The sequence below is a fragment of the Myotis daubentonii genome, chromosome 4, assembly GCF_963259705.1.
Source record: "Myotis daubentonii chromosome 4, mMyoDau2.1, whole genome shotgun sequence".
NCBI lineage: Eukaryota > Metazoa > Chordata > Mammalia > Chiroptera > Vespertilionidae > Myotis > Myotis daubentonii.
The window spans coordinates 38,009,714-38,033,083 of NC_081843.1; the positions used below are offsets into that span (position 1 = coordinate 38,009,714).

At 36.6% G+C, this 23,370-nt stretch overlaps 1 protein-coding gene across 1 annotated transcript in view; it reads left to right on the forward strand.

The window, feature by feature from the left end:
* The window catches only part of FBN2 (fibrillin 2), a 253,809-nt gene that overhangs the window by 152,655 nt on the left and 77,784 nt on the right, over nt 1-23,370 (forward strand). The window contains exons 16-23 of the mRNA XM_059693719.1: nt 2,744-2,896; nt 4,630-4,683; nt 6,277-6,402; nt 9,199-9,324; nt 14,496-14,615; nt 21,114-21,251; nt 22,101-22,151; nt 22,625-22,750. Of these exons, the coding sequence (XP_059549702.1) occupies nt 2,744-2,896; nt 4,630-4,683; nt 6,277-6,402; nt 9,199-9,324; nt 14,496-14,615; nt 21,114-21,251; nt 22,101-22,151; nt 22,625-22,750 (894 nt within the window). The remainder of the gene's footprint in view (nt 1-2,743; nt 2,897-4,629; nt 4,684-6,276; nt 6,403-9,198; nt 9,325-14,495; nt 14,616-21,113; nt 21,252-22,100; nt 22,152-22,624; nt 22,751-23,370) is intronic.

Genomic DNA, 23,370 nt, shown 5'->3' on the forward strand with positions numbered 1-23,370 from the left:
GGGTACACTGGCTCTTGGGTCTCCAGGGAGGTGCAAAGTCAGCCACTGCCTGGGGCTCCAGAGAGATCTGCAGATTCCTCCTCTTTATATCAAGTTTGGAAGTGCCTGGATGAGGCCCAGCTATGAAGCAAGGCTGGCTGCTGCTGGTGCTGTGTCCTGGGCCTTTTATTGATAGGTTTGGGGCTCTCTGACCTAAGTGCAAGTTGTTTGAGAGCTTTTAGCCTGAGCTAGGACAGGCCATTCATATGCAAAAGCCACTGCACATAGCTTGGGTGGGATTGTAAATTGGGTGGGGTGGAGTCTCAGTGAATCACCAAGTCAAGCAAACAAACAGTCATCCCTGTGACCAGGAAGGTCCCAGATTAGGAATAATGATCCCTGCAAGCACCTCCATCTGGGAGAAAGCCACCCACGAGTTCCTGCCCCGATGACAGACAATCCAGTTCCTCCTGTATGTGTCTGTGTCCCCAAGAGCCTGGCACTGGTGTTGGAGCTCAGAGGAGGCAGGAACTTATAAGTTCAGTTCATGGTGCCAGCCTTTTTAGAGGAACAGCTGGGTCTCCAGCAGCCTCTGTGTCACTAACCCCCAATCTGCACTGGTTTTTACAGCCCGTAGTTCTTACTGCCCATAGGGACTTCTTTTTCCAGCTCTGGGATCCTGGGCAGGGGGTCTGGTGTGGGGCTAGGTCCCCTTGCTCCTCCGGGCAGCGTCCGCAGAGGCAATCTCCCTCCCAATTATAGAAGCGGCACAAGTGGTTGTCAGACCAGCCCCTTCCACGCCTCCACGCCTCCTACCAGTCTCAGTGCGCTTTCTTCTTTACTTCTCTAGATGGAGGACTTCCATTCAGCCAGCTTTCCAATGGTTCTGGATGATGGTTGTTATGTATTTTAGTTGTAATTTTTACTGCTTAGCATTTAAGCCCATTCCCTGCCAAAGCATTCCTGTGGGCATGTTCTGAGTGTGCCCCTGGCATTGGCACCTCTTACCCTGTCCACCTGTGAGCAGTGGCTGAGTTACATTTGAAGAGTATAATATGAACTAGGGTTCCAGTCTTGAATAGGAAAAGGCCAACTATCCTCATTAAAGAAAGAAGAAAGAAACGGTTGCCACCATTTTTGAGTATTTCCTGTGTGTCCTAGGCTTTGTGCTTAATGTTTAACAAGCACATTCTCATATATAATAAAAACTCCATCCTTATTTAAGTGATGATAAAAATGTTAATTAATTTAGTAAGGTGATCCCACAGGGATGAGACATATTCATGTCCCTAAAACACTCACATGAGTTACATTACTTTCTCTTTTCATGAATCTTCTGGTGTTGGTGTTGTTAACCTGTAAACAAAACCAGTATGTAATCTGTCTACTCTTCAACTGAGTACCATAGGCTTTTTATCAACTTACTTCTAAAAATTGTGTGGCTTATGTTCTTCACATGAAAACAGAAATAACTTTGACCATTCTAATGATGCCTTCTGACATAATTGGTAAAATTTGTAGGATGCACAAAAATATTGGGAATCATGAACTATGTAGTCTTTGTGCAAATTTGTCTTTGCATTGAGTCCTACACTTGTGTATAACTCAGAGCAAACTGTCAGACTCTTCCATAGCTGAAGCAACACATGCTCTCCATAGGGTTGGCGTGGTAAATCTCATGGCCCGCTTTCATTTGAGCATATACACAGCGCGTTGTTTTAGTGCAGCCATGAATCTCATTGTTTTAATGAGAAACACTACCAGATCATAGGAAATCACTGAGTGACTCACTTTGCATAACAAGCATATAAAATAATTTCTAACAATTTGAGAATAATTATAAATATTTATAATAAGGGTTGTCTCTTTGGTGGGATTAACATGTCAATCTACACTACTTAAAAGCTATACTCTTCTCTGGGCTCTATTATGATCTGAGTTTTTTATAGTTCATCGGATACTAGCTCATAAAATTTTAGCATATTTTATGAGAATTTAGGGTGAGAAAACTAAGCAGGATATTCTTCTTTGAGACGTTGCATGACACAGTACCAAGAGGAAGGGCTTTGGAGGTCACACAGTGTGAGCCTAAATCCAAGCTCAGGCAATGGATCGCCTGGGACTGGGAGCTACTTATGTAGTCCCTCTGAACCTCACCTTTCTCATCTGTAATGTGTGGGAATGATCACTATTCTAGGGAGTTGTTGACCTGAATGTTCAATTAGTGCAATGCCAAGGACACATAATGGTTGTTATTATTTTTAAAAACTGGATTTATTGAGAGTCTGAGGTCAAAACATAGTAAATGGGGGTTGAAAAGGAAGTAAAAAACGTGATGGTCAAGCAGTGTCATCTCAAGGTAGTTTAACTTCACTGCACTTCATTATTCATGAGAACTTCTAAAATAGAAATAATAATGTGTCATTTTGAGTAGAAGATAGCTAGTGATTAGAGCTTGGAGTCTTGTTTATAACTGTGGGAATATACCTGATTCAACAAAAGGCCAGTGAGTTTAAGTGGGATAATGGCTGCTTGTGCAACACATCAAACTGGAGAAAATGAGTTGCTGATGTGGGCTCATTTTTTTCCTCACTCAACAAACATTTGTTGATTTCCTAACACTATTAGATGCTAAAGATACAAAGAAAAAGAAGTGGCAGATGCCCTCTAGAAGCTTCCAGACTTAGGCTAAAAGAAGCCTTCAGTTTTGAACCCCCTTTTTCTTTGTCACTACCTCAAATCATTGTTCCTCTGTGTCCTTCAGATACTCACATGCGCAGTACATGCTATGGTGGAATCAAGAAGGGAGTGTGTGTCCGTCCCTTCCCGGGTGCGGTGACCAAGTCCGAGTGCTGCTGTGCCAATCCAGACTATGGTTTTGGAGAGCCCTGCCAGCCATGCCCTGCTAAAAACTCAGGTAGTCCCATTGGCTGGTTTCACACCTGATAAAGAATCTGGAAATGTAATATTAGATATTTGGCCAAGGAGTACGTCAAGTCTGATGTGTTTTGTCATTATTTTTAATTGAAGAAAAGAAGTCCAAACCTGTGTTGGTATGTGAGACAATTAATGAGATTTGGCTTGTATTTACCTAAAATCTCTAGATAAAGAGAACACATGGTGAATAGAAAAATGTATTTGTTGATCCAATTATGATTGCTAAAGCAGATTTTTTACATGGATGTATTAGTCTCAATGTCTTTGATCTCAGACAAATAGCACAAAGTTTACTTATTGCTTTCAAGATTGTAATAACTTTACCAGAACATGATTTTATTTATTTATTTTTATCTTAACACAGAATGGTCTTATATCACAGTCTATCAGTAATTACAGGCTCTTAGGTTGATAAGATTGATCCTGTTTACTCATACTAAACCTGCATTAAATGTATAAGCCTGTGTTGAGTATATGTAAGCAAAATGTGGATTAAAAAATATACACAATCTTTTTTTTTTAAGTTGGAGATAGTTGAAAATATAGTGTAGTAAGATTAACCCTTTTAAAGGGACATAAAGAACTGGGAGAGCATAAAGGAAGAAATAGTTGCCTGGGGAAGCTGGGAAAGAGAGGGGCATAATGTTTAGTTTGGTTTTGAAAAAAATAAGAACTTCCCATGAGACAGATAGAAGAGAAGCACTCCAGCAACGGAAATGGCTTGTCATTCCATAAAAATCCTAAATGGATTGTTCAAACCTTAGCAAAACAATGGGAGTTCATCTAGAAATAAATGGGAATATAAGATATGATAAACACAGCATTTACATCAATGAAGACCCTACCCACGCACAAATTTTGTGTACCAAGCAGTTCAGCAGTTCTCAGCCTGTGGGTCGCGACCCCTTTCGGGGTTGAATGACCCTTTCACAGGGGTCGCCTAAGACCATTGGAAAACACATATATAATTACATCTTATTTTTGTGATTAATCACGATGCTTTAATTATGTTCAATTTATAACAATGAAATTGGGGGTCACCACAACATGAGGAACTATATTAAAGGGTCGCGGCATTAAGAAGGTTGAGAACCACTGCTCTAGTTGTTGATAAATGTTAGAAAAAAATATGAAGTTAGCTCCCAACATTATATTTTATAAAAATTATTTTCTTATAGGATATATAAACTTTTGTTTATTTTGTAATGATAAAGGGTTTTCAAAGAAGACATTAAAGACTAAAACATATAAATTGGAAAATATTTTTCTTAATGTATAAGGAATTTACATTAATTAAGAAGGGAAGTTGAAATGCTCTTAGAAGTGGCAATGTGCACAAATAAGATTTTACAAAGTAGAAATACAAACAGTACATTACCAGATTTTAAAAATGCCCAATCTTTCTAAAAGTAAAATAAGATGTGCTTTTTGTTTATTAGATTATTGATTGATTTTTCCCAGTGTTCAAGAAGGTATACAAAATGGATATTCTCTTATCCTGCTTATAGAAGGGTAACTTGGCACATTTAGGGAAAGAAGGACTATTATTGGAACTCTTGTAATAATTATGTGCTAAAAAAAGAAGTCTTTTTTCATTTTAAAAACTAATGCATGTAATTTTCTCAAATGATAGTTTTGGAATTTTTTAAGTAACTTGTATAAAACAGATATAGTTTAGAGTATTTAATTTCTCTATTTGTTTTTATCATATAGCTGAATTCCATGGTCTATGTAGTAGTGGAGTAGGTATCACAGTGGATGGAAGAGGTAACTCTATTCTATTCTCCATGTTATAATAATTATATAATTGTATAGCTTTATGATTCTGTTGTAACATTATGCATATGATTATATTTAATATTACAAAAACATATTAGGGTAAAATGATAAGATAAATTATTTCTTAGAACAATGGTTATAAGCTAGATTATGAAGTGGCATGCAGATGCACCTTTTTCATAGTGGATGTATCTGTTAAATATTCATTGTTAAAAATGTCAGGAACAACTACACCCATGATTTTATGGAGACCATTGCTTATGAAGAGGCTACAGTTAGTATTTAGGTTAAAAAAATAAAGAGTGTGTAAATTTTTATTTAAAAATTAAAAAATGGTACTGACATGGTTAAAAAAAATGTTTGAGGCATATTTGATATGGAAGTTTGCAATATACGACCCTAAAAATAAATTGTTAGGACTATTTATGCCTAAGAATACTAAATTGTTTTTATATAACTAAAGAAATGAAATTTATTAAAGTTTTCTTATTTTAAATTTAGTAATATGTTTAACAGAATTCTAAAATGGAAATTTAAGTATTAAATACATGTGTGTTTATATTTTAAGTTTATCTTATATGTTAATATACATATAGTTTCATTTTTTAAAAATAAAACTGAAGGGTGCTGTTAATCTTCATTTTATTCTTCATATATATTCTTCTACTTTTATGTCTGAGAAGACTTTAGATAAATTTAGGTTAGTTGACAATATAATTTATTATATTGCAATGAATATCATAAACCAGAGTAAAGAAGAAAACTTTTAAAACGTGTTTCTTCCAAAAATAAAATGTAAAGGCTGACATTTCTGGAGTGTTTATGGTCTTCCAAATTCTAGAAAACAATAGCTAGCACCAAAATTTGAGCATAGTGACCAAAAATTTATTTTATCCCTATTCTGTATTTTATTCCACCTCAGCAAGGCCTCCCCAACAGAGCCGCCACCTGTTAAAACTGCTTTGTTGCTCATGCAAGCTCATCCTTCCTCAAAGTCCCACTGCACATGGGTGACAGAAAGTAGACATGTTCATGGCTTATTACAAAACATCATGTTCTCAAGCATCCGTGTTTTAGCTGTCCTCTCCATTAATTTCAACATCAACAGAAAACATTTATTAAGTATCATATTATTTAGTTGACTATAAAAATATGATAATGAAATACAAGTATACCATGCCTTTGGGGACCATGAAATTAGATAGGCCACCCTAGTAAATCTTTGTCTTTTGCTTAGATGGTTATAATACCTATCAAGATGAGTTTTTCTTTGGATTTTGAGCCAACCGCCTATACATTTCTTCATTAATTTTATCATAAATACAGGCACATCACATGGTTTAATTCTTTGAATTTATGCCAGTTCCCTTCATTTTCCTTATGGCTTACCAGGAAAGTGTCTTATATTTCTCAGTTTTATTCTTACTCCTTATTTTCATTTCCTTTCCCTTCCTGAAAGGTAGGCAAATTGTGGGTTTGCCAAGTTAAACACTTCATATGTTGAGTGATCTTTATTAGACCTGAATGTATCAACAAATGATAAAATGTCTATGAGCATTAAACTTTCAACATTTGATGCAGATATCAATGAGTGTGCTTTGGATCCCGATATATGTGCCAATGGAATTTGTGAAAACTTACGTGGTAGTTACCGTTGTAATTGCAACAGTGGCTATGAACCAGATGCCTCTGGAAGAAACTGTATTGGTAAGTTACTTGTTATATTTATATAGGAGCCTTTCATATAGTTTAATCCCATGGATTGTAGGAGAAATCAAAATACAAATAAATTTCTAAAACTATAAATCTTACAGTTTCCCTTGTTTCCTTCTTAGTACACAAACATATAAAAATTTTGGAATCAGACAAATTCTGTCACACAGTAACAAACTTCTTAGTGGCACAGCTTAGTATTTAAATTTGTCTTTTCTCAAATGAATGGGTATATACTAAATGAATAGGGCAGTATGGATAATTGTAAGTTAAGAAAATAAAGTCTTACAGGTTGACAGACTTTAATTTATATGCTACAACATATCTAAACATGCTCACTGAGATGGTGTCTCGTTTTGTAATATAAGAGAAATAGAGGCCCAATGCACGAAATTCATGCAAGAGTAGGCCTTCCTTCCCCCAGCTGCTGGCACCGGCTTCCCTCTGGCCGCAGGCAGACACCCAGGATCCGGGCTTTCCTCAATGCCCCACTTCATCTGGAAATATGTCTGGAAGTATGTCCAACCTAATTAGCACATGACACTTTTATTATTATAGATGTTTGAAAACATTCAAGTATGTAGTTCATATATTCAAGAATTTGTGAAGAATCTAGATTTTTCTAAAGAGAACTTGAGTTCACTTTCCAAAATGAATGTTATTCGATCCATCATTATACAGAATAATTTTTATATCTAATCACTGATGATGAATCTTGCATTTAAATCTTGATTATTATGATTAGAAAGAAATACATTTTTCACCCTGGCTGGTGTGGCTCGGTTGGTTGGAGCATCATCACATGCACTGAAAGGTGGTGGATTCGATTCACAGTCAGGGCACATACCCAGGTTGTAGGTTTGATCCCCAAATGGCGTACATGTGGGAGGAAACCAAACGACATTTCTCCCTCTCTATCTCTTTCTCTCTCTTTCCCCCTTTTCCTCTCTACAATTTTTTAAAAATTTTAATACATTTTCCTGCATTCATGGTACTGGCTCTTATTATTGAATATGTCCATTTGATCTTGAGTTGAAGAAGTACATACAGGTGGATATATAAAACTGTATTAAATCTCAAGTACTTATAATAGATTTTGACACCTAGAAAGAAAGGCACTAGCCAAAGATTATTGAACATCTACAAAATATGCAAACCAGCTAGCTTTTTATTCACCAAAAGCCAAGTTGCTTCCAGCATACTTTCCAAGTACAGTTGGGCACATAGGCATCTACTGAAAACAGATCAGTAAGCATTCCACATTGAACACCATTCATGGCACTGCTTAACTCTTTAAATTAGGTGTATGCATAATTTTGATTAAAATTACAACTAGATTTTTAAAAATTAAAATGAGGCCAGGTTCCAGCTTTCATTTGTTAGGGCTGCAGTAACAAAATACCAAAATCTGGGTTGCTTAAAATACCAAATTTATAGCTTATAAGTTTGTCTTATAGTTTTGGAAGCCATAAGTCCAAAGTCAAGGTGTCCACAGAGTCATGCTCCCTCTAATGGCACGAGGGGAGAAGCCTTCCTTTCCTCCCGTAGCTTCTGGTGTTTGCCAGAAAATCCTTGGCATTTCTTGACTTGCAGATGTGTCACTGTAGTCAGATGTTCATCCTTTCCCTGTGTGTCTTCACATCATCTTCCCTCTATGTGTGTCTGTCTCTCCCCTTTTTATATGAGCACCTTTCAGTCATGTTGGATTACGACCTACACTAATGACCTCATTTTAACTGGATCACCTCTATAACAGTCCTATTTCCAATAAGGTCACATTCCGTGTTAGGACTTTAACATAGCTTTTTTGAGGGACACAATTCAACCCATACCATGGGGGAATGGGTAACTAAATTGTGATGCAGGCATTTGATAAAATAAACAATAGGGGGAAATTATGGTAAAGCTTAAAATATAATGCTGATTTTTAAAAATAAAGATTCAGAATTGGAACAAAAGCATAATATCCAAAGAAAAAAGATCAGATAAAACACAAAACGTTAATATTAGTAGTAGTGATAGAATTATGGGAAACGTTTTTTTCAATCTCTGGTTTCCAAATTTTTACAATGTGGTTTGGTCAAGAACAATTGTTATTTGCAAGGCTAAAAATGTAACTTTCAGTGAAAGGAACTCTTCATCCCAAATTGCAATTTTAATTTTTTCTGTTATTAATTATACTTGCAAAAATAAAATTCAATCTCAGCTTCTTAAATTTGAGCTTTAAATGCCTTCTAGGCTGTTCTAGACTGTAAAGGAATATATAAATACATCATTAATTTCCATTAATGATTAATTGTTTCTGGGGTAAAAACATAATGAGAAAGGATTAGTAAATACCTTTTGTTTAACTGCCACTTAATGCATTTTTATTAGAATTTTAATCAAAACGTTTTTTAAAATTGTTATTCTTACTGCACATAAGCAGGCATATATAGGCAAATGAGTTTCGTCTTTTAATTAATTTCATCAGTACTAAAATATATATAATATATAATATAATACCACTACAGGACAGTAAGAAAATGAAGAACAAACCAGTAATGTATCTTTTCCAAACTACAACATACTCCCCAGGGACTTCAAAACATCTTAAAAGTGGCCACCAGCATAAGAATTTGCCATTTGAATAAAACTGAATATATTTTGTTTGGGATCAAAGAATGTGCTGTGACTACAAAGAGACTATGTCAAGGAGAGGGATGAGAAAAAAGAAAAAGAAAACATTGCTGGCCACTGGGCTGTATGTTTCAACATGTGTATCTCCTGTCTTCTGATGGTTGCTTCCAGACATTGACGAGTGCTTGGTGAACAGACTGCTCTGTGACAATGGCCTGTGCCGGAACACACCTGGAAGTTACAGCTGCACGTGCCCCCCTGGGTATGTGTTCAGGACTGAAACGGAGACGTGTGAAGGTAAGCGCTGTCTTCCTTGCCTTAGATGTGAGTAAGCAAGCACCTAGCGAGGCAAAACTGTCCAGTATATCGACAAAGTAATATAGTAAAAAGAGGATTGTGTGAATATTTTTTATGAATTTATAGTGTCATTCAGCTAATCTTCCAGTTTTAGAAATAGTGTGCACCTAACACAGTTTATGAATACTTTCAGTTTTGTTCCATTCAGATAAAATAACAACAAACATTTGGAACATTTTGCAGTCTGAAAACAAAAGTGAAGAAAAAAATGAAAGGAGCCAGTTTGTTTTACTTGCTGAAATAAGACGTCAGATATTTGTTTACTTTGTTTTCCCTTTTTTAAAAACTACTTTGAGACATTAGACTAGGGGAACCTGAATTGTATTGGCATATTCAGCTCTGAAGCATTTTACTTATGAAATGATTGCTATACCTCAGAGGCTGGCCCAGAAAATATGGGACCTGAGTAAAAATGGTCACCTTAATTAAATTTATAGTCTAAAAAAATTGTCCTTTTCATTTGATCATTTAAAAGTTATTGCTTGGGCTTGTCGCTCATAAACCAGTGTTTAAAAGCTTATTTTCTTTTAACCACATTTTTCTGCAGTGGAAGTTACATGAATGAGTTAAGTGCTTAGGGAAGGACTCGTTTTTAGTGAGATACCAGCTAAGTAATGAGTGTATTCAATTATGTTTTTGTTTCCTGATCAAAGTACTGTGTATTTCAGAATAATTTGTTGCATGACTACTAGCCATTGTTCCTTTTAAGTCTCACTATATGAGCTTACAGAAGTGTCCCATGACACTATCAAATGCAATAGCTACTTCCGAATAGTAATTTTTTAAAAAGAGATTATATCTTTAATTATTTTGAGTAGCCCTTTCCTTATCTGTTAAGTATTGGTTTCTTAGGACTCCAAATCCAAGAAAACTGCAGTGGTAATATTATGCAAAAAGATGTTAACATTCTCTCTTCATCTTATTGTTTAACTTCAAAGCATTCTTGTGAACAGAAACAAGTTAGGACTGGAACAAGATGCCAGAACACAAATGATTCAGCTGAAGTCAATGAAATGCAGTTACAAAGTGCAAACCTAAATTTGAGTTGAATTGGAGAGACCACTGAAAAACAGTAATTAGCCTGAAGAAAGAAAGAAAACAGTGTAAAATACAGTTTTTGTAATCTTAGTTCTGATAACTCTTTCCCCTCCTGCCCACCCCATTTTGCAGAAGCTCCTTAAAAAAAAAAAAAAAAAAAAAAAAAAGCGCTCATTCCATTCCCAGTTAAAGTATCTGAAGGTTCATCTTCTCCATAGATGACCAGGGGCACATTTGAGAGTTTAGAATATCTTTCTGTGAGATATAAAAGCTCTCACTTTAAACTAGCTCAGGCTTCTAAATATATTCACCCAGAGGCTTTATTTTCTAGCACCCACTCGCACCAACCCCAACCTATTATTCTTCAAAATTGCTCTGAGAAACATACTCCGTAAAAAACTATTCTCTACCCTCCATGAGTAGGGAATTTGGTGGGTGGGAGTAAAGATTTCCAGAGTTTATTAATCATTTCTTTCTTTATTCCCACTTGCTTCCCACTGTCTTTTATCCTTTTGTCTAGTGTCTGTTGGAGGATAAGCTTCTGTTAAATGTTAAGAACCTCTGGAAGCAAGATCGGGTTATACTAGCTTCTTGATGTAACTAGGAAGCTGATTATTACTGCGGCTGCAGCAGCAGTACCCTTCAGGGCTATTGTGAGAGATACATTTAATGGAGAACTAAATAGACCAGCGGTGGGCAACACCTGGCACGCCAGTAACTTTTGCTGGCACGTGAAACCCTCTCTTATAATCTTCCATTTACAATTTTTTCTTAATATCGACTTTTATTTTTCAGATAAATTCAGTGTAGGTGCATCTTAGATAAATATATAATTTTATATAACAAGTTATCTTAAAGACCATAGACATGGATTGACGAGAGAGGGGAAGAGCAATTTATGCCTCTGCCTTAACTCTCCCTGCCTTCCTAGATCCGACCAGTATTTTGGTTTCGTCCACATACGCTTGTGATTCTTTGTTCTCAGTGATGAATTTTGTTAAGTCTCATAATAGGAATAGCCTAACAGATGAAAGTAGTAGCTCGTTCTTATCTCTGAAGGTCACGAAATATAAACCTGATGTAAAATCTCTGTCATCAGTGATGCAGCAGCAAAAGTCCCACTGATAGTATCAAACGGAGTCATAAAGTTTTCTGTCGGACTATCAGTGTACATGTATACATTAAAAAATAAATGTATTTTTCATCATCATATACTGTGTTTTTGTCGCTCGAATGAATTTTATTATTTCTTCAAGGTTCTTCACATACGTACACCTTAAGAGATATCAAGTAGGCGTAACATGTTCTCAAAAAATTAGGGCTGACACGCATTCACAAAAAGGTTGCCCACCTCTGAAATAGACAGTGCCTTTGATTCAGTTTGGTCAAAGTTTGGTTTGTATACTGAATTGTCAATAATATTTATAGCGTATTTCCTCCATTTTACCAAGCAAGATGGAGTTGAAGGATACGAAGAGCCAACATACAAAAAAATGAGGAAAAGGCAGGACTTTCGTACTTACACGAACAAGTGGAAAATAGGAGCAAATGATATTTAATAATATAACATTGGATGATTCCATAAACATTACGGCACATTAATGCAAAATCAGACAATGTTGAGGGTTAGGAACAGTTCTCTTCACTTATATTGTCCAAAGGGTAATTGTTCCTGATAAACCTGAGCCTTTTCTTTAATATGAAATATATTTTATATCTGTCATCCATAAGGCAGAAGTTCATGTTATGTAAATAAAAAAGAAATGATAGAGAAATATTTTGGCTGTAACCTATGACATTGGTGGAAATATAAATGATTTATCCTGAGAAACCTAACCAAATAACTTTTTATTTCCTTCCCACTGTTATTTGCATTTTATTAAATGTTTTGCCAAAAAAGTAGACCTGAAGGCCACAAATCTCTTTTTCCCTTGGGTCTCTTTTTTATTGCCACCATTGAATTCTCACAGTAAATTTGTCTGCCTGAAGCAGTTCTCTTCATTCTATTCTTCCTAAACTAATTTCGAAAGACGAGACAGGGAATTATTAGCAGATTTAATACAGATTCTAACTTTCTCTGTGTATATTTGCTATATTCACTAATTGTGCTTGTCATTCACGTTTTGAATAGGCTATTTTAAATATATAATAGCAGTAATAATAAAGTTCCTCTGATATTTCAGACTGAAGTTACAAAAAAATTTATTTTGTTTTTTTGTTTGAGCTCTGAGAGCCTGTGAAAGTTAAAATTTTTACGGCAAGCACTGTGGTTTAGATTGTGTTTCCAGTGACATAACTAGTTAAATGTAAACCAGATGTGCTTTGAAGTTTATTTCCAGGAATGTACAGTGAACTGTTTCAATTCCTGGTTCCATGACATTTATAACATAAAAACATTGTATTTAAGGAAAAATTAAACAGTTGATATCTCTAGCTGTCATTGCATGTGTTTATAGTTTGGAGTTCATAATTGCTTAATTTAAAATAGGGATTTTGAGAATATATGATATTCACATTTTTTTCTTTGGGGAGCTTCTTACAAATGAAATGAATAGGTGAGCTCTATATAGGCAGTCCTCAGATTAGTTATTTGCTTCTTGACCATCTGATTCCTTTTTTACACTGTGTTTTTACTGAAAGAATTTCAGTACTCTGGAATAGATTTTTTTCATTCCAAATCTGTGCTATATTTACAAAACCTGCTCTTGTATTTTTCTTTTAAGAGGTTTTCTTGCTACAGACAACCTGAAAGAAAGATGTATTTATATTTCCTCAAACAATTTTTACTTCAAAAATTAAATGACTACCTGGATACTTCTTTACTAGTTTTGAATTAGGAAAGAAGGAACACACCTGTTTTCCACATTGATTTTTAAATTTGCATTTCAATTCTATTGCCTTTTCACGACCAGTTTAGTTTACATTTGACTTGAGATGGTCAAGAGTAAGCATTATAGTGTTATAGTTATTTATCTGCATGTTTTCCTCAATATAGTATTTTATATTTAATTCAAAGAGGTGTTTAAAAAAACACTAAGTATTCTGGTGAACTTAGAAACCCTAGTGTTCGACAAAAGAAAATGTCTTAAGGTATGCTGATCTGTTTCAGATAATTAATCAAATACAAAAAGAAACCTGTATGTTTCTTCTTTAAATTAAGTTGTTGAATTTATACTGAAAGTCAGTCTTTGATATTATTGCTAGTACTTTAGCTGAAACTGGTATATATTTTTAATTAACTCATGTTAAAATATTAAGCTTTATTGGTTTGACATTTTCATTAGTCACCACCTGAGAACATAGGCATACTCTAATTCTGTTTACTTCTGACTGTCAATAGGAATTGTTTAGATTATGGTATATGATTTGATTTAGGACTCAAATGAAATTAATGATAGTAAGGTCTATATGAAGCAATTAAAAGTTTATTCTCTTTTTTATTTTACCAAACTTATATGTGCTTTAAAAGACTCTCCACAGCAAACATGTATAAATGTGAACAGGCTATAGGAGGAAGGTGGGCAAGGACTGGAGGAGAAAGCTACACCTGGCATTGAAGTTCTATCCCTTATTTTCTTATACCTTATTTTCAGGAGTTTGGAATTAAAGCCAGTATGGTGATGTTTTATCTCTATTATAGGTTCTTTAAATTCTTCCAAAAGCTCATGAAGCCATAAATGACAGTCAACCTTTGTACACAGCACATGGCACCTAACAATGTGTTGCTTTCCATGGAACCAAATTTCAAATTTCCCACAAGACAGTTACATCTTATTACGGAGGAAAATTGATCCAGTTTATGTAAAGTTATAGTAAAGTAGTGAAGATTGCATACTAAACCCTTTTAAAATAGGCTGCTTTCTGCAGTCCTACTGGGTCCCCAGGCCTGTATGTGTGTATCCACGCTGTAAAATGCATGACTTCGTCCTCCATTCACTTTATGCCTCATAGATCCATATTAAAATTACAAGAGCCAAGTTTACCAGACATTCTGGCATAGCATGGCTTGTTGGAATAATATTTTCCAGAAACACATGGCAGTTCTAACAGAATCTTTTCCTTCTGGATTGTAGATATAAATGAATGTGAAAGCAACCCATGTGTCAATGGGGCCTGCAGGAACAACCTTGGATCTTTCAATTGTGAATGTTCTCCTGGCAGCAAACTCAGCTCAACAGGATTGATCTGCATTGGTAAGACGCATGACGGTGCTGATGTTTCGGTTTCCCTGCAGAGATAAGCGGAGACCTTAGGCCTTACTTTGGATAAAACAGAACGTGATTACAGGAAGCTTAAGAATTAGGAGTTATTCTAGTTGTTTTCTCTTTTTATCAACATAGGTGTAAAACAGGATAACATAAACTGGACAGGCTCTTAAATTTTATTATATTATAGGAAGTGTTCTTTTCATATAAATAATATATTATTCTGTAATTTAGAAGCGTTTCCATACCACACACATAATTATATTCGTTACTCTAAGAATGCCTTAGGCATCAATACAATCAAATCCCGCTGCAGACTTTTTATAAACAACATTCTATGGTAAACAAAATATGATAGCATTTGGATTCAGTTAACAGGACAAGAATTTGAAGATTTTTTAGCTTTAAACAAATAGAAAGAATTTATTGTTTTCTCATTTTTCCCATCAATCATAAATTTATGGGCTTCAAGGAAGAGAAGAAAACCATTTTCCTGTTTTTGGAAATCTCTAAGGGAGAAAGATTCCAAAACTTCTAAACTATCATCTTTTAATATATCTCAAAATATTTAAGGTCAGTTCTTATGATAATGATAGTAGGACAAATATATAAAAGGAATCATCTGGTCAATTACCATAAGAAGCAATTCATCACATGAAAGGGTAAAATAAGACTATCTCTGTGATTTTTTTTTTCCTGCTTCTAGTGTCTATGGCTTCATTGGCTGGGCATATCACAGTGTATATATCACTAGAGGCCGGTGGGGTCCCTTGGCCTGGCCTGCGGGGACTGGGCCAAAACCAGCAGTCTGAAGTCCCCCAAGGGGTCCCGGATTGCGAGAGGGAGCAGGCATATAAGATCTTTGGTTAATCTCTTCCCACCCTTCCTCCTTCCCCCTCCCCTTTAAGATTCATCAGTCTGTTCCATGTTTTCATGCCTGTGCCTTGAGCATCTGCCCCCTGGTGGTCACTGCTCGTCATAGCTACTGGTCGAAAGGTCGCTTAGGCTTTTATATTTATAGATTAGCTAGCATTCACCTTAAAAGTGAGCTAAATGTATACTTGCAAATGGGAAGATATTTCAATTTTACATAGTGCCAAATACACTGAAAGTTTTTGTGATCTAGCCAGTGCGTATTTTCAATTTAATATTTGCCAAAGACAATAGTATTTTCAGTATTCTATCTGATGTTAACAATATTTAGCTGATAATTTGATAATGCTAGAGTACCTGTTTGTAACATGAAGAGAAATGACCAAGTCCAAGGTTACCAATGAAAACCTTCCCTTTGGAAATGCCAGGTTAGCTGGTGGAATGTGAGGCTTGCTCAGCTCTCCATATTAGGAAATAGACTGCCTGGGGCATTTCTTTTCTTCTTATAGAATTCCAGATTGGGAGGTGGGGGAAGGAGGCATGTGGGTTGGATCTGGTGAGGCAGAAGTATTTTTGCTAAGCCACAATTTCCAACTGAGATAGAGTTATTTTATTATGCAAAGGAAATGAACTCAGCATTAGTTAATTAATGTCTCAGAATACTAAATCTGTGTGCCACTTGGACAATCAAAGATATCTTAGCTTTGCTTCATCATAAACACTTCTATTATTTTGGCCTTTACCCTTATATTTATTGATGAAAAAAAGAACAAAGGCTTTCTATTCCCAAGTCATTATATTGGGCAACTATTACCACCATATTTTTCTCAGCCAATGTGTTATGTATTTTTTTATTCATTATGAACAAATTTTAATATTCTAGCCTAAAGCTGCTCAGAAAGATAGTTACTTAATATTTTAAAAATTTAGACATCATTTTATCTGCTTTTTAAAATTTAAAACAATTCTATTTTTAAAATGAAATAAATAATAAAATATATTTACAGAAAAATTATGGATTTCTAAAAGTATATTTGTATTGATTTCAGAGAGGAAGGGAGAGGAAGAGAACTTTAGAAATATCAAAGATGAGAGAGAATCATTGATTGGCTGCCTCCTACACGAGCCCCATTAGGGATTAAGCCTTCAACCTGGGCATGAGCCCTGACCAGGAATCAAACAATGACCTCCTGGTTCATAAGTCGACACTCAAACACTGAGCCAAACCAACTAGGGCTGGATTTTTTAAATAGGACTGTCTAGTGACTCTAATCTGTGTTTAGCCTGCAAAGAAACCGCTCTTTCAAAGGGTTTCTAAATTTAGAATAGAATAAAAATTCCCCTATGTGGTTACAAATTTAAAATTAATCTAGAACACATTAATTAGTTAGATACTTAGAATAATTAGGAATTTAGAATCTATTCTGCAAACTTCCTAAATATAATCTTAAACTGTTTTGTAAACTGCTTGATAAAAGGATTGTTTTCTGGTGAAAAGTTATATTAACTACTAGAGGCCTGGTGCATGAAATTCATGCACTCGGGGTGGGGGGGGGGTCCCTCAGCCCGGCCTGCGCCCTCTCGCAGTCCAGGAGCCCTCAGGAGATGTCTGACTGATGGCTTAGGCTCCCGCCACCTCCACTGCCCTCACCAGCCCAGCTTCTGGCTGAGTGGCACCCCCCCTGTGGGAGTGCACTGACCACGAGGGGGAAGCTCCTGCATTGAGCATCTGTCCCCTGGTGGTCAGTGCGCATCATAGCGACTGGTCGTTCCTCTGTTTGGTTGATTTGCATATTAGCCTTTTATTATATAGGAATAGAGGCCCAGTGCACAAAATTCATGCGGGGGGGGAGAGCGCCCCTCAGCCCAGCCTACACCCTCTCCAATCGGGACCCCTTGGGGGATGTCCAATTGCCAGTTTAGGCTCGATCACAGGGATCGGGCCTAAACCCGCAATCAGACATCCTTCTCGCAATCCGGGTCCACTGGCTCCTAACCGTTTGCCTGCCTGTTTGCCCCTAACTGCCTCTATCTGCCGGATGGATGCTCCTAACTACTCCCCTGCCGGTCTGGTTGCCCCTAACTGCCCTCCCCTGCCAGTCTGATTGCCCCTAACCACCTCTGCCTCGGCCCCGCCACTGTGACTTTGTCCAGAAGGATGTCCAGAAGATGTCTGGTCTAATTAGTATATTACCCTTTTATTAGTATAGATCAATGGTCGGCAACTGCGACCCCTTGAGTGTGGCTCTTCCACAAAATACCACGTGCGGGCGCACACGTACAGTGTGATTAAAACTTCATGGCCACACTCAAGGGGCCAAAGAGCCGCATGTGGCTCATGAGCCGCAGTTTGCCAACAACTGGTATAGATAATAGAACAGAAAATTTGATTAATGCATTATATTGCTCTTTTCTGATGGCTCTACACCAGTGGTCCGCAAACTGCAGCTCGCGAGCCACATGCGGCTCTTTGGCCCCTTGAGTGTGGCCATGAAGTTTCAATCGCACTGCATGTGCATGCCCGCACGTGGTATTTTGTGGAAGAGCCACGCTCAAGGGGCCGCAGTTTGCCGACCACTGCTCTACACAATCATTGCCTTCATCTTTGGTTTGGGTCTGCATCCTATCTTCAGATTGCATGGATGTGACAAGGGCAGTGACCTCTCTGTTGTCAAACCCAGTGGTCTATTCTCATTCCTCATCTTAGCCTATATTAGCAATGCTTGGCACAGTTCATCACTCACCTCTTCTCAAGAAGTTTTTTATTTTTTATCTCTTTTCCTTTCTTTTTTCTAGCCTGGTTTCTCAGTTTCCTTTGTTAAGTCTTTCATGTTTTCCTACTTTCAAACTTGAAGTGTACCAAAGGTCAACCTTTGAACCTCTTAGCTTCTCCAGTGTCTACAGTCATGCTTAGATGACCTCTACATAGACTCTCAAATTCATCTCTCTACTAATTGCAGATTTGTATTTCCATCTGTCTGCAGAGTTGTCTCCATTTGGAGACATTTCTAATGGACATTTCAAATTTAACGTATCTTTCAGCATGAACCCGTATATCCTAGAATCATTTCTGTCTCAGGAAAATGATAACTCCATTCTTGTAGTTGCCAGCCCCCAAAACTTTGCAGTCATCTGTTATATCTTTCTCTCAAACTTCACATTGAATTCATCAGCAAATCCTGTTGATTGTACTTGAAGTGTATCCATATTTCAACTACCACAACCAGCAGCCCTCAATCTCAGCCATCATTATTTCTCTTCTTGACTATTACTGTAGCCTCCAATCTCCTTTCCCTGTTTTATTTTTTCAGAGGCTTAAAAATGTATTAAATTTATTGGGGTGGCATTGGTTAATAAAGTTATATAGGTTTCAAGTGTACAGTTTTATAATACATCACATATATTGCATTGTGTATTCACCACCCAAAGTCAAGTCTCCTTTAAATACCATATATTTGACCCTTTTTCCCCTTTCCACCTCCCCTCACCGCCCTTCCTTCTGGTAACCATCATACTGTTGTCTGTGTCTATGAGCTTTTGTTTGTTTGTTTGTCCTGTATGTTCACTTGTTTTCTGTCCCACATATGAGTGGAAGCATCTGGTTATTGACTTTTTCCGTCTGACTTTTTCGCTTTGCACGATATTCTCAAGATCCATCCATGTTGTCAAATGGCAGTATTTCATCTTCTCTAGCTCCTGACTATATAACTACATGTATATCCTTTGTGTGTACATATACACACAAATAAGACAGATGGAGAGAGAGAGAGTATGCATGATGTTACAGAGTGAGGGCTCTGAAATCAGACGATGCAGGTTTGACTTGATGCTGACACTAACAGGGTGATCTTGGATAAATTAGTTGACCTCAGTTTGCCCCAGTTTTCTCATCTGCAAATTGTGCATAACATATAGGGTTGTTTAAGTAAATAAGCTTATACATGGAAAGCCTTTAACTGCTTGTTGCTACCTCAATAAATATTAGCAAGTGCTATTGCAATATTATCTTACTTAAAATAACTACAACCAAGGTGATCATTAGTAATTAGTCCTGGTCCTTAAAATACACGGTAGTAGTATGGCCTATTTAAGTACACAGTAGCCTCACAGGAGCTTCTGTTTCCTCTATGCTATGGAATTTACAGGTTTAAGCCTATAAAAAGCCTGTAATTTGAGGCCTGATACAAATGCCCATGAGCAAGTCTTTTTCATTTGTATACAGTTTTTACTCAAACTGAATCTCAAAACAATAAAAGGCAGAGTGGCTGTCCATCTCTCCTCCACATCCTTGCCCCGTAACTCTCTGTATCCAGTCAAGGACAGAGTTGTTTGTTTTGCTTCAACCTCTGTCCCAGAGGACTTGGGTTTCAGGTAGTTTCCTCTTGCCCACTGCTGTGTTCCATATGGAACCAGAAATTACCAGTTATCCCTTCATGGACCTGCCAGTTTCATCGTAGTTCCTCTTCTGTGTTTCTGGTTATGTTTTGTTTTTATTATTGAATTTTAGCAGTAAAACTGTATTAATTGAGTTTTAAAATAATCGAGTTTTAAATGAATGTTGGGATATGCTCTTTCTTCATTGTTTTCCAAATCTGTGTGTCACGTATGCTATTAAGATTTTGTTAAACTGTGTTTTACGCATCACCTGCATTGGAACCATCTAAGGAGTTTGTCGCATGCAGATTCGGGGCTTCACACCTGGACACTTGGGAATCTGCATGTTACCAAGAGCTTTGGTAACTGTTGTGCCCAGTTCTACAAGGGAAACTTTATAAATGACATATTTTACACACTTACTTTTTGCCATGTCAGTATTTTACTGGATTCCTTGTTGCTGCTTCAGAATCAGTTACCTAACAGTCATGGAAGGAGGAACTTCAATTTGATGTGGAGACATGGTCTAAAAATATCAGTAGTAGTTATCGCTAGATAGTTGGATTGCAGATGAGTTTTATATTTTCTTTGCTGCCTGGTTTCTTCAAATTCTTTATTGTAAATATGTGTTGCTTTTTGAACTGGAAATAAAACTACACATAGGTAAATGCCTGCAAGAAAATACATCAAATATTAGCCCTGGTATGTCTTATTGGTGGTTTTATAGGAGATGTTTATTTTCTTCTTTACCTTTTTAATTTCTTTTGTGTTTTCAAATTATTCATCAAATAAGTGTCTTCAGCTGGAGAAATACTGGTGTATTGGGTGGAAAGTAGAGATTATTTGAGGAATTTTATTATTTGACAAAATCTTAAATATCAAAGCAGTTATCATAAAGATCAAATCTTACGACTATTTTTCACAAAAGTAGTGATCTTATTATGGTAATGCTTTGTGTTCGCAAGTACAAGCATAACACCTTGGGCAATAGTGGCCGCTCCTAGAATACCAGCAGGTATAATTATTGAATTACTATATTGTGTGAGATACATATAGTACAATATTTTATTTACATGTATGTAATATACTGTATTTAAGTGCATATTCATGTAAATGTGTTCAAAGGATATGCTATTAACATTTGTTAAAAATAACCCTTTTGTGTCTTTTAATACTATGAAAATGTTTTTGGTGTATACAAAAGATGAAAGCTCCCCATCCTTTCCTGTTCATTTTTAGACAGCCTGAAAGGGACGTGTTGGCTCAACATCCAGGACAATCGCTGTGAGGTGAACATTAATGGAGCCACTCTGAAATCTGAATGCTGTGCCACCCTTGGAGCCGCCTGGGGGAGCCCCTGTGAGCGCTGTGAGCTAGGTAGGAGCCTGAGCAAGGGGCTCTTGGCTTCTCATTGGAAAGGTTCTTCCTCAACTGGGCACCTTGTCCACTGTGTATTTCCATAGTGAGGAAGGCTACAACATCATTACCTCCCTAAAATGTTGTCTTTTATGGTAGAATTTATTCATTTCTTAAAATATGTATTTGGTTTATCCTTTTATGTAACCAAACCTTTTTAATGTCTTTTCTTTTTAACCTCCCCTGGAGATATGTTTATAGATTTTTAGAGCGAGGGAGGGAGAGAGACAGAGACAGTGTGAGAGAGAGGCATTGATATGAGAAACATTGATCAGTTGCCTCCCATACACATCCGACTGGGGATCAAACCCTCAATCTAGGTATGTGCCCTAACCAGGAATCAAAACCGCAGCCTTTTGGTGTATAGGATGATGCTTCAACCAACTGAACCACCCAGCCAGGCCCTTCTGAATATTTTAGACAAGGAAGGGAGTCAGCTGGTATTTAGCTGCTGGATGACTATCAATATTTTCTAGTGTCCTTATTGGCATATGTCCTTGTAGAACACGATGTTTCCTTAAATCTTTTATTTGTTTATTTATAATTCCATTGGCAATGTGAAAGCAAAAAGGAATTTTCATAGGAGAAATTATGGGACTACAATATGGGTCATCACTGATGGTGTTACCACAGCATGTCATGTGCAACACTGAATTCAGCAGAGGGCAGCTGGCATCCTTGTCCTCTACTCCCCAGCTTATGGTTTTTACTAGTTCCATTTAGATTCCATTATACTGTTTCTTGAGCTTCAAACAGATGCATTTTTTTTTTTTTTACAATGAAGTAGAATGTGTCCTGTTGTTCTCACAGATACAGCTTGCCCAAGAGGTTTTGCCAGGATTAAAGGTGTTACCTGTGAAGGTGAGTGTATTCCCAGATGATATTGTAAATCTTTAGAACAGTATGTAAAATTGTCATTTCCATGACACTTTGGAAATATTTATCATTTTCAAAATTCTTGAAGTTTCAATAAAAATACTCAATGTAATCAATAAATGTTTTAGAATACTACCCTTAGGAAACAGCTTAGAGTCTCCCATTCTTCCTCTTTATACCATTGCGTAAATTTTCATGAGGCCACCAATAGCCTTTGAGGCACAGAGCAGCTGGCAGAGGAACACGTCTGGGCTGTGTTCTATGGACAGGCAGGGCTGTGGTCATTTTCACAGCTGGTGTCTAGGAAACCAGTGGCTGTATTGTGGAATATTTCTACTTAGCTCAAGTAATAATTCACATTATATTGCAAGTTGAATATACTATATGGGAAGTAAGACTACACCTGCCTTTTCTATTTGTAACATCTTTATTCCTGCACTTGCTTCATTTCCCTGCAGATGTTAACGAGTGTGAGGTGTTTCCTGGTGTTTGTCCAAATGGACGCTGTATCAATAGCAAAGGATCTTTTCATTGTGAGTGCCCTGAAGGCCTTACATTGGATGGAACTGGCCGTGTGTGTTTGGGTAGGTTCATGCCCTTGTGTTATTTTATGCATGAAACCAGCCATGAATTTTTCTTATTCTTTGGGCAGTGACCAGTCAAAAACCGTTAGGTTGTAGCTGGAAACACTTTAAATGATATATTTTGAGGGAAAATCACTAATGGATATTTTTTAAATAAACGTTTTTCAATGAAATGATTTCTGTAAAATACAGAAAGTTGATACTGCTCAAAATTTTACCTCCCAAATTAAATTTCTTTAATCAGATATTTTGGGCAAGTTCAAGCTTTCACACTGAGTCAATCGAGTAAGAGAACTATGTATATTTTGAACATGGAAGAAAAATTGGAGACTAGTATTTGAAGTTAACATTTACTAGCTCAATGCAGCTGTGCTCTTAGACAACAGTGGGGGAAGTCGTGGTCAAAGTTATGTTGTTTCTCTTTGAAAACATTGACCGATCCCTTTTCTTCCTTAACTTCCTTTAGAGTTTAAATTTTGTTAATGCTTTATTTTCTAAAAATGAAGAAGCTTTTTCTTTCAACATTGTATTATAGAAATGCCTTGTTGACCTTACTCTTTATCAATGTCATGCTTGACTGAAGTTGAGTTTCATGATTGAAAAGAAACTTGTATTAATTC